We start from the raw sequence: 12,274 nt of genomic DNA, 5'->3' as shown, positions 1-12,274 counted from the left end.
AGATCCATCCCGCACCTGTAGGCGGATACTCCCGTTTGGAATTTCTTCGCCCCCGTGGCTGTTCACACGCATCACGGTGCCGATTACACGGTTCCTTCATCTACGAGGGATAGAGTTCAGCCCTTACATCGACGATTGTCTAATCAACAACTGGGATCGTCAAAGGCTTGTCAGACAGAAGGAATACGCTCTCCGATTATTCCTTCAATTGGGAGAAGTCGTATCTGGAGCTGTCTCAGAGACTCACCTTCATAGGAGGACTTTTTCTCACCGATCAAGACAAGCTCAGAATCCCACCCGACTGGTGGGTGAAGATCTTGGCCTACGTCCACAAGGGGTTGACCCAGGCTCTCAAGTTGAGGGATTGGCAGGCCATTCTAGGTCTATTGACATCGGCACAGGATCTCACGAGCAGGGGGAGGCTCATGCTTCGGCCTCTTCAGAGGTTTTTGAAACCGTTCATAGAAGCTGACGATCTCAGGTCCAGCATTCCACTGCCGTGGCATCTGCACCGGTACCTTCATTGGTGGACTCACCCGTCGAATGTCTGCGACGGAGTCTGTTTGAGCCAATTCTCCCAAACCAGGAACTCTTTGTGGACGCCTCACTACAGGGGTGGGGAGCACACCTGGACGGCCACACAGTCTCGGGACTGTGGTCAACAGAACATCAGTCCTGGCACATCAACAGCTTGGAATTTCAAGCTGTGATTCTGGCAGTATCTCATTGGCGAGATCGCCTCACTGGAGCCAACTTACTCATTGTATTGGACAACACAACGGTGGTTTGGGTGATACGCAATCAGGGGACGACGGGTTCCCGACGTCTTCTCAATCAGTCGTTCCAGTTATTTGAGATTCTGGATCGGGCTCTCATCACAGTTTGAGCATGACACATTCCCGGTTGCAAAAATATCCTGGCAGACGCTCTATCCAGGCCCGGCAAACCATCACCCACCGAATGGATGCTTCATCCCGAGGCGTTCGATCTCGTTTGCCAGTCCCAGTACAGGCCCATGGTAGACTTGTTCGCCACAAACCCGAACAATCAACTTCCGGTTTATGTGTCTCCGATCCCGGATCCAGCCGCTTGGGCAGTCGACGCTCTGTCTCTGTCTTGGGAAAGTCTCGACGCCTACGCCTTCCCGCCTCCAGTGCTTCTGCCGGAAATCGTGGCGAAAATAAGGCAAACTACTCGTCTGAAACTGCTTTTGGTCGCGCCTTGGTGGCCGGCCAGGGGTTGGTTCCCCGAGCTAGGGCGTCTCGCCAACGCACACCCAGTTCGTCTGCCCGGGTGGAGAAATCTTTTGCTTCACCCTCACAGCAGACAACTTCACCCAGACCCAGAAAGGTTCAATATCTGCGTTTGGGTCATTTACAGAGGACCTTGAGGGCGAAAGGTTGTAAGACAAATCCAGCGCCCAAGGCCAACTCCTATGTTGGCAAGCGCACCTGTGTCCGCCGGGCTGGCAAGTTCAGGCAAACCAAGGGACGACCCACCGGTGGTGCCCCAGGCAAGAGAGGTAAGCCCCTTGCCGTCACCAAACCACAATATCAACGCCGCTGAGGCATCGGACTTCCACGACTGGGACCTTCCGCCCCCTGTCGTCCAGATCCATCCCGCACCTGTAGGCGGAAGATTGGGGATCTTTTGGCCCAACTGGACATTCCTGGAGGATCCCTTCGTGGTCAACATTCTGAAAAGGGGGTACCAGCTTCCCTTATGCAGTCAGCCGCCTCTGACCAACCTGCCTCAGTCAAGTGTTTATTCTGCGGCTCAACATCAGCAAATAGCGGAAAACATTCAGATTTTTCTCGACAAAAGGGCCATCGAACTGGTACAGGACCCAAACAACAACCTCGGGTTTTACTCGCCGATCTTTCTGGTCCTCAAGAAAAACACCAACAAAATGCGAATGATTCACAATATGGCGGTGTTCAACGACCGTTACCTGTTGGATCCTCCTCATTTCCGATTGGTTTCGTTGGACCAGCTTCGGACCAAGATCTCTCCAGGGGACTGGCTTATCAGCCTGGATATACAGGATGCGTACCTGCACATTCCTATTTTCAAGCCCCACAGGAAGTACCTCCGGTTTTACTTCCAGGGCCAGCATTTCCAATGGCGGGTACTCCCGTTTGGAATTTCTTCGGCCCCGTGGCTGTTCACACGCATCACGGTGCCGATTACACGGTTCCTTCATCTACGAGGGATAGAGTTCAGCCCTTACATCGACGATTGTCTAATCAACAACTGGGATCGTCAAAGGCTTGTCAGACAGAAGGAATACGCTCTCCGATTATTCCTTCAATTGGGAGAAGTCGTATCTGGAGCTGTCTCAGAGACTCACCTTCATAGGAGGACTTTTTCTCACCGATCAAGACAAGCTCAGAATCCCACCCGACTGGTGGGTGAAGATCTTGGCCTACGTCCACAAGGGGTTGACCCAGGCTCTCAAGTTGAGGGATTGGCAGGCCATTCTAGGTCTATTGACATCGGCACAGGATCTCACGAGCAGGGGGAGGCTCATGCTTCGGCCTCTTCAGAGGTTTTTGAAACCGTTCATAGAAGCTGACGATCTCAGGTCCAGCATTCCACTGCCGTGGCATCTGCACCGGTACCTTCATTGGTGGACTCACCCGTCGAATGTCTGCGACGGAGTCTGTTTGAGCGAATTCTCCCCAAACCAGGAACTCTTTGTGGACGCCTCACTACAGGGGTGGGGAGCACACCTGGACGGCCACACAGTCTCGACTGTGGTCAACAGAACATCAGTCCTGGCACATCAACAGCTTGGAATTTCAAGCTGTGATTCTGGCAGTATCTCATTGGCGAGATCGCCTCACTGGAGCCAACTTACTCATTGTATTGGACAACACAACGGTGGTTTGGGTGATACGCCAATCAGGGACGGCGGGTTCCCGACGCCTTCTCAATCAGTCGTTCCAGTTATTTGAGATTCTGGATCGGGCTCTCATCACAGTTTGAGCACGACACATTCCCGGTTGCAAAAATATCCTGGCAGACGCTCTATCCAGGCCCGGCAAACCATCACCCACCGAATGGATGCTTCATCCCGGTAGGCGTTCGATCTCGTTTGCCAGTCCCAGTACAGGCCCATGGTAGACTTGTTCGCCACAAACCTGAACAATCAACTTCCGGTTTATGTGTCTCCGATCCCGGATCCAGCAGCTTGGGCAGTCGACGCTCTGTCTCTGTCTTGGGAAAGTCTCGACGCCTACGCCTTCCCGCCTCCAGTGCTTCTGCCGGAAATCGTGGCGAAAATAAGGCAAACTACTCGTCTGAAACTGCTTTTGGTCGCGCCTTGGTGGCCGGCGAGGGTTGGTTCCCCGAGCTAGGGCGTCTCGCCAACGCACACCCAGTTCGTCTGCCCGGGTGGAGAAATCTTTTGCTTCACCCTCACAGCAGACAACTTCACCCAGACCCAGAAAGGTTCAATATCTGCGTTTGGGTCATTTACAGAGGACCTTGAGGGCGAAAGGTTGTAAGACAAATCCAGCGCCCAAGGCCAACTCCTATGTTGGCAAGCGCACCTGTGTCCGCCGGGCTGGCAAGTTCAGGCAAACCAAGGGACGACCCACCGGTGGTGCCCCAGGCAAGAGAGGTAAGCCCCTTGCCGTCACCAAACCACAATATCAACGCCGCTGAGGCATCGGACTTCCACGACTGGGACCTTCCGCCCCCTGTCGTCCAGATCCATCCCGCACCTGTAGGCGGAAGATTGGGGATCTTTTGGCCCAACTGGACATTCCTGGAGGATCCCTTCGTGGTCAACATTCTGAAAAGGGGGTACCAGCTTCCCTTATGCAGTCAGCCGCCTCTGACCAACCTGCCTCAGTCAAGTGTTTATTCTGCGGCTCAACATCAGCAAATAGCGGAAAACATTCAGATTTTTCTCGACAAAAGGGCCATCGAACTGGTACAGGACCCAAACAACAACCTCGGGTTTTACTCGCCGATCTTTCTGGTCCTCAAGAAAAACACCAACAAAATGCGAATGATTCACAATATGGCGGTGTTCAACGACCGTTACCTGTTGGATCCTCCTCATTTCCGATTGGTTTCGTTGGACCAGCTTCGGACCAAGATCTCTCCAGGGGACTGGCTTATCAGCCTGGATATACAGGATGCGTACCTGCACATTCCTATTTTCAAGCCCCACAGGAAGTACCTCCGGTTTTACTTCCAGGGCCAGCATTTCCAATGGCGGGTACTCCCGTTTGGAATTTCTTCGGCCCCGTGGCTGTTCACACGCATCACGGTGCCGATTACACGGTTCCTTCATCTACGAGGGATAGAGTTCAGCCCTTACATCGACGATTGTCTAATCAACAACTGGGATCGTCAAAGGCTTGTCAGACAGAAGGAATACGCTCTCCGATTATTCCTTCAATTGGGAGAAGTCGTATCTGGAGCTGTCTCAGAGACTCACCTTCATAGGAGGACTTTTTCTCACCGATCAAGACAAGCTCAGAATCCCACCTGACTGGTGGGTGAAGATCTTGGCCTACGTCCACAAGGGGTTGACCCAGGCTCTCAAGTTGAGGGATTGGCAGGCCATTCTAGGTCTATTGACATCGGCACAGGATCTCACGAGCAGGGGGAGGCTCATGCTTCGGCCTCTTCAGAGGTTTTTGAAACCGTTCATAGAAGCTGACGATCTCAGGTCCAGCATTCCACTGCCGTGGCATCTGCACCGGTACCTTCATTGGTGGACTCACCCGTCGAATGTCTGCGACGGAGTCTGTTTGAGCGAATTCTCCCCAAACCAGGAACTCTTTGTGGACGCCTCACTACAGGGGTGGGGAGCACACCTGGACGGCCACACAGTCTCGGGACTGTGGTCAACAGAACATCAGTCCTGGCACATCAACAGCTTGGAATTTCAAGCTGTGATTCTGGCAGTATCTCATTGGCGAGATCGCCTCACTGGAGCCAACTTACTCATTGTATTGGACAACACAACGGTGGTTTGGGTGATACGCAATCAGGGGACGACGGGTTCCCGACGTCTTCTCAATCAGTCGTTCCAGTTATTTGAGATTCTGGATCGGGCTCTCATCACAGTTTGAGCACGACACATTCCCGGTTGCAAAAATATCCTGGCAGACGCTCTATCCAGGCCCGGCAAACCATCACCCACCGAATGGATGCTTCATCCCGAGGCGTTCGATCTCGTTTGCCAGTCCCAGTACAGGCCCATGGTAGACTTGTTCGCCACAAACCTGAACAATCAACTTCCGGTTTATGTGTCTCCGATCCCGGATCCAGCCGCTTGGGCAGTCGACGCTCTGTCTCTGTCTTGGGAAAGTCTCGACGCCTACGCCTTCCCGCCTCCAGTGCTTCTGCCGGAATTTTCGACTTACCTCTCGGCCATCAACTCTGTTCTGGCAGTAAAAACGGAGGTGCGAGTATCCAAGATCCCCGAGTTGCAGGCTATGTTGAAAGCTTTCAAACTGGAGGACCAGAAAGTGAAGTTTCGTCCACCGGCTTGGGATCTCAACATTGTTCTTCAACACTTGCGAGGTCCCCCGTATGACCCTTTATGCCAGGCGTCTTGATCTGTTGTCCAGGAAGACGGTCTTTCTTCTGGCTTTGGCCACAGCCACGAGGGTTAGCGAGATTCACGCTCTAGACGTCACGAGAATCCACTTTGAGCAATCTCGTCATGGTGCTGTCCACTTGGGTCTCTTATGGGACTTTGTGGCTAAGAATCAGTTGCCGGGACAACCAGATCGGAGATTCACCATTCCACCTCTCTCCTCTGTGGTAGGGGCAGAGGACACAGACGAGCTTTCCCTTTGTCCCGTGAGAGCTTTACGAGAATACATCTGTAGATCAGCTCCTAGACGAAGGACGAGAAAACGGTTGTTCCTCCCTTTATCGACAGGCTCCAAAGGGGAGGTCAACAAGAACACAGTGGCCCTCTGGTTGCGGACGACCATCATCAATGCCTACGAGGCAGCCGGGTTACCTCCTCCTAAGGCGACTAACCCGCATGAAATTCGGGCTTTGGCTTCCACAATGGCTCTTCATAGGAATTGTTCAATTCCCACGATTATGGAGGGCTGTTTTTGGAAGTCTAACACTGTTTTTGCCAGCCATTATCTTCGAGACGTGGCAGTTGAAGATGTGGAAGGCCTTCAGAGTTTTGGTCCTCTTGTGGTGGCTCAACAGATGACACGTCCTTCTACTCACTAAGGTACGAGGCGTTGTTCTCTTCCTTTGGAGGCTTTGTGACTTTGTACAGGGACAATCGTGACAGTACCTCACCTATTGTTCCCTTAACGTGCGTCACTTTCATGGTCTTTGTTTTGCTTGCAGACCCCCAAGCATTCACTGTTCCATACGTCTGATTCGTTGGTCTCTTTGGGTGAACAACGGTTAGAACGTCCCACCTTCCAGGACTGTCGGATAAGATGCTTATAAGATGATAAGAGGTAAGTAAAGAATTTGGTAAAATCTAAGTATTTTAGATATTTACATACTTACCTTTTATCATCAAGTCTGAAGCCCACCCGAGTCTTCGCTGCCTCCCCACGTCATCGTTCTACCTTGTTGTTCGATGCGAAAGGAATGACTTGTTCACGTGGCCACGTGATAGACTGCTGTGACCTTACCGGTCACCCGGATGTCTTCAATTGAACCACCTTCGCGAGTTATAGGTTAGCTTCTGCAGTCTGTTTTCGTAGAGTAAGGCAAGTATGCATATAAGATGATAAGAGGTAAGTATGTAAATATCTAAAATACTTAGATTTTACCAAAATTGCCAGACATCATGACTTGTCAAGTTACCCCCTCCATGAACTAGCATATTCTGGGAAACATATATTTTTCATTACTGTCAAGCATTTTGGGGCATTGACAGTACTGAGTGACATTTTTTTTATCAGTAAAATAGTTTATTTTAACCCATGGAATTTAAGTATGAACATATCAGTGACCCAAGATAAAGTTTTAACACATTGTTGATATTTCTATTTTCCAGTGTGGCAGAAATAGTGGTCTGCACATTATCATCTTTGATGAAATAGATGCCATATGCAAGTCCAGAGGATCAGTGGTATGTCTAGCATTCAATTTTAAGTATTCTTAACATGTTTTTCTTTCACACAGCAACTTACAATATCCACAGCTTATGATCTCCACAAATCACATTATATCTGTGTGCTGGCTACCGCTATACCTAGACATGTACCATCCAGGTACTGGTCATGTTGGAAGGAGGTATTGCTAAGTTTGGTGGGCCTATACAATTTCTGACTTCTATTGAAGTAAGGCATAGATAATGATTTTTACAGAATCTATTGGCCATCCCATAACTGTTAATTGCAATCCCCAAAAGTGTCACTTTCTGGATTTGAGAAACGACTCTCTGGCTGAATGAAAAGTCTTGCTGAACAGATCTTTGTTTAGTTGTCTAATGAGATTAAATTGATATTTTCACAAAAGTCGCCCATGTTTATATTTAAGGCTGGCAATACAGCAGTGCATGACACTGTGGTCAATCAGCTGCTGTCTAAGCTGGATGGAGTGGAGCAGCTCAACAACATTCTTGTCATAGGCATGACTAACAGGAAGGACATGATTGATGATGCACTCCTCCGACCTGGCAGACTTGAGGTGCAGATGGAAATTGGTCAGTCACTAATCTTGACTGTCTTGTGGTTCTAATGGGAGTTAAGAGTAGATCCCTAGTAATCTAGAATGTCACAAGAGGTGATATAAGTGGATCACATGGTTATAGTCCGTTTGGCTCAAAAGCGGACGGATGAATTGCAATCTAACTCGAAAACTAATAACCATAAAATACTCAATGAAACACTGATCATAATGAAAACGTCGAACCAACTCTGAGAGGTGTTTGCAGAGAAAGGGACAGCCGGGTGTGCGAGAAAGGATGGAGACGGTACAGCACAGATTAATGAATCAATAACTTTGTCGGCACTTGTGCACGTGCTTCTCTAACACCTGGCTGTCCCTTTCTCTGCACTCCTCCCTCGTAACAAATAGTGAACTGTGTCAATATTTTAATGATAGTTTTGTTTTTAATTTTAGGACATAAATTCAGCAAACAAATCACAGAGTTGGTCTGATATTTTGATTATGATCAGCGTTTCATTGAGTATTATATGTTTATTAGTTTTTGAGTTAGATTGCAATTCATTGGTCCGCTTTTGAACCAAACGCACTATAGGTTCGGTGACTTACTTGTCATTTTACAGTGTGAATTGCTGCTCGCTTCCAGATAGAATTGCTGACAGGCCGCCATCAAGTAGCTTGAATATTAGTGTGGTGTTAAGAGAAGAGGACATAAATATTGTTTTATTAGAATAATCCAGTGTGTAAAGAAATGTGTCATTTCTTCTGGTAGTGTTGTATGTGTCATGTTAGTGTCAGGTGAAACCTGTCATGAGAATTGGCTGCACTCTATGTGCAGGTAAATGTGTCACCTGTACTGATGCTGTATGTGTCATGTTAGTGTCAGGTGAAACCTGTCATGAGAATTGGCTGCACTCTGTGTGCAGGTAAATGTGTCACCTGTACTGATGCTGTATGTGTCATGTTAGTGTCAGGTGAAACCTGTCATGAGAATTGGTTGCACTCTGTGTACAGGTAAATGTGTCACCTGTCATGAGAATTGGTTGCACTCTGTGTACAGATGCTGTATGTGTCATGTTAGTGTCAGGTGAAACCTGTCATGAGAATTGTGTCTGCACTCTGTGTACAGGTAAATGTGTCACCTGTACTGATGCTGTATGTGTCATGTTAGTGTCAGGTGAAACCTGTCATGAGAATTGGCTGCACTCTATGTGCAGGTAAATGTGTCACCTGTACTGATGCTGTATGTGTCATGTTAGTGTCAGGTGAAACCTGTCATGAGAATTGGCTGCACTCTATGTACAGGTAAATGTGTCACCTGTACTGATGCTGTATGTGTCATGTTAGTGTCAGGTGAAACCTGTCATGAGAATTGGCTGCACTCTGTGTACAGGTAAATGTGTCACCTGTACTGATGTTGTATGTGTCATGTTAGTGTCAGGTGAAACCTGTCATGAGAATTGGCTGCACTCTGTGTACAGGTAAATGTGTCACCTGTACTGATGTTGTATGTGTCATGTTAGTGTCAGGTGAAACCTGTCATGAGAATTGGCTGCACTCTGTGTACAGGTAAATGTGTCACCTGTACTGATGTTGTATGTGTCATGTTAGTGTCAGGTGAAACCTGTCATGAGAATTGGCTGCACTCTGTGTACAGGTAAATGTGTCACCTGTACTGATGTTGTATGTGTCATGTTAGTGTCAGGTGAAGCCTGTCATGAGAATTGGCTGCACTCTGTGTACAGGTAAATGTGTCACCTGTACTGATGCTGTATGCGTCATGTTAGTGTCAGGTGAAACCTGTCATGATAATTGGCTGCACTCTATGTGCAGGTAAATGTGTCACCTGTACTGATGCTGTATGTGTCATGTTAGTGTCAGGTGAAACCTGTCATGAGAATTGGTGTCAGGTAAATGTGTCACCCGTACTGATGCTGTAGCGTGTCATGTTAGTGTCAGTGTCATGTGCACCTGTACTGATGCTGTATGTGTCATGTTAGTGTCAAGTGAAACCTGTCATGAGAATTGGCTGCACTCTATGTGCAGGTAAATGTGTCACCTGTACTGATGCTGTATGTGTCATGTTAGTGTCAGGTGAAACCTGTCATGAGAATTGGCTGCACTCTATGTGCAGGTAAATGTGTCACCTGTACTGATGCTGTATGTGTCATGTTAGTGTCAAGTGAAACCTGTCATGAGAATTGGCTGCACTCTATGTGCAGGTAAATGTGTCACCTGTACTGATGTTGTAGTGGCATCACCTGCTGGCTGTGTTGTAGGTCTCCCAGATGAACATGGACGTGTTCAGATCCTTGACATTCATACCATGACCATGAAGGAGAATGGAAAGTTGGGTTCGGATGTGGATGTTCCTGAGTTAGCTGCCCTCACGAAAAATTTCAGTGGAGCAGAGATTGAAGGCCTAGTAAGAGCAGCTCAATCTACAGCCATGAACAGACTTATCAAAGTAAGCATGAACTATTTCAGACACATCTAACTAGGACAGATATGTAAGCTGTACTAGCACATCAGCCATGTCAACACAATCACATCAGCCATATCAACATTCACATCATCTCCCTGCACTAACACAGTCACATCTCCTTTTGCAGATACATCTCTTTGTACTTTGTACTTTGATACATCATTGTGTAGTACCACGTCACCTTGACCTGACCAAAACACACAAAACAGTTTTATATTCAAGTTTGGTACTTCAGCAATGTGTATATGATGTTGTTACATCTATTTCCAGGCAACATCCACAGTGGAAGTAGATGCAGATGCTGTAGAGAAACTTCAAGTGTCACGAGTAGACTTTATGCATGCATTCCAGCATGATGTTAAACCAGTAAGTGTTTGGGGAAATACTGGAATACCTTGTGTATGTATGTATAATTACTGCATTATAAACAGGAACTGACAGTCAGTGATAATAATCTTGGGCTCATGAAGGTAAAAGTTATAAATTTGTTTCTGATGAAATGCTGTTAGTGATTTCAGTTATCTGGCAATGAAGCTTTAAAAAATTACTGGCATCAGTAAATATTTTCTGCAATCAAACAATGAAGCTTTAAAAAATTACTGGCATCAGTAAATATTTTCTGCAATCAAAGTTTTGTCAGAATATCGTTGAAAGGCTAAGTTTACTTGAAATCTAAGTGTTCCACTTGAGTGTTGACAGCCTTCGATTTGGTTAAACCAGTAACCCATGTAGCAGTAAACTATGAAAAAATGAGTCAAGTAATGAAATGATAGAATGTGGGTAGAATGTATAGCTGTATAATATATATGTATAATATATTCTATTCTTTTGCTTTATATAACATGTTTGAAAAACCTATACAGGGTTCCAGATAATTATTTTGACTCCGGGATATTTCACTCCTCAAAATTTAAATTGAGGAGTAAGATTCCAAATGGAAATACAAGAGGTGTATTTTACAGGTTTCATGGTTTTATTACTTTCCCTTTCAAAAACTTGACGAGTTTCTTTTGGTTAGTCATTGTTACTGCAGACGACAGGAAATAAATGACAATGCGCGCTGAGATATTGTGCATTAAATGTTTTCCTACTCTGGTTTAAGGCCATCATGCAATCTACAGTTGCCCTAAAGCTGTATTATTACTGAGAAGGACAGGAAACGTGATAGTAACGCTGTTTAAGGGCTAGCTTTCAAACAAATTGTTCACTTCAATTCAGACAGCCAACACTATTCGAGATAGTGTAGGACTGAAACAATATTTTGACAGGTTTGGTTCACGCATGCAAACAAAGTCTGACTCGTATTCTGAGAAAGTATAGAAATGCGTATCTTTATCCCCCGCCACGCTAAACGCGCGGCAGGGGATATATTATTAGGCTCCGTTCGTCCGTCCATATGTACGTACGATTTGGAATATCTTAAGAACTGTTGACTAGATTCTTTTCATATTTGGTACCTAGGTTCATCACAGTGTAAGAAAGGTCCCAGTCAGGTTTGGTGACCTTGACCTTAATTTCAAGGTCACAAGGGGACTTTTACCCTTGTCAGCGAGATATCTCAAGAACCGTTGAAGAACTTTGAAGATTTCAGCATAATAGCCTGCATGTTATGCTTGTCAGCGAGATACCTCAAAAAAACCATTCACTGGATTTTCTTCATATTTGACACCAAGCTTCATGATTTTGGTGACCTTCACTTAATTTTGAAGGTCACAAAGACACTTTGAAGATTTCACCATGTTAAATTGCATGTTTAGATAGTCAGCAAGATATCGCAAAAAACATTCACTGGATTTTTTTCATGTTTGACACGAAGCTTCATCTAATGAAGCCGCAGGACCTAGTCAATTTTGGTGACCTTCATATAATTTTCAAGGTCACTGCGACACTGAAGATTTCAGCATGTTAACCTGAATTCACTGGATTTTCTCCATAGACTTTCAAAATGTCCCTTGTATATTTTTTAATAAGCAATTTCTTTAGTACCATTTTTGCATATTTCATACACTATGACATTCATGTCAAGGTCAAAGTCAGTCTTGAAAATATTTGTGTGTTTGAACAACTAAAGAGCAAGATATGAAGAGAGGTTGACTGATCATGTTTTTGTTGACATTTAACTGCATCTTAAACTTTCATTACTTTTTAAGTTTGATTTGATAATTT

The 12,274-nt window shown here is 46.3% G+C and overlaps 1 protein-coding gene across 2 annotated transcripts in view; it reads left to right on the top strand.

The window, feature by feature from the left end:
* LOC124273660 (vesicle-fusing ATPase-like) overlaps window positions 1–12,274 on the top strand; it is a 40,902-nt gene that overhangs the window by 18,268 nt on the left and 10,360 nt on the right. For both annotated transcript variants that reach the window (XM_046708934.1, XM_046708935.1), the window contains exons 11-14: window positions 7,010–7,084; window positions 7,495–7,660; window positions 9,903–10,090; window positions 10,379–10,474. In XM_046708934.1, the coding sequence (XP_046564890.1) occupies window positions 7,010–7,084; window positions 7,495–7,660; window positions 9,903–10,090; window positions 10,379–10,474 (525 nt within the window). The remainder of the gene's footprint in view (window positions 1–7,009; window positions 7,085–7,494; window positions 7,661–9,902; window positions 10,091–10,378; window positions 10,475–12,274) is intronic.

Source organism: Haliotis rubra, unplaced genomic scaffold (genome assembly GCF_003918875.1).
Source record: "Haliotis rubra isolate DU_JTF1 unplaced genomic scaffold, ASM391887v1 Scf1828, whole genome shotgun sequence".
Classification (NCBI taxonomy): Eukaryota; Metazoa; Mollusca; class Gastropoda; order Lepetellida; family Haliotidae; genus Haliotis; species Haliotis rubra.
The sequence above is the reverse complement of the archived record's forward strand: the minus strand, read 5'-3'. Positions and strand labels throughout refer to the sequence as shown.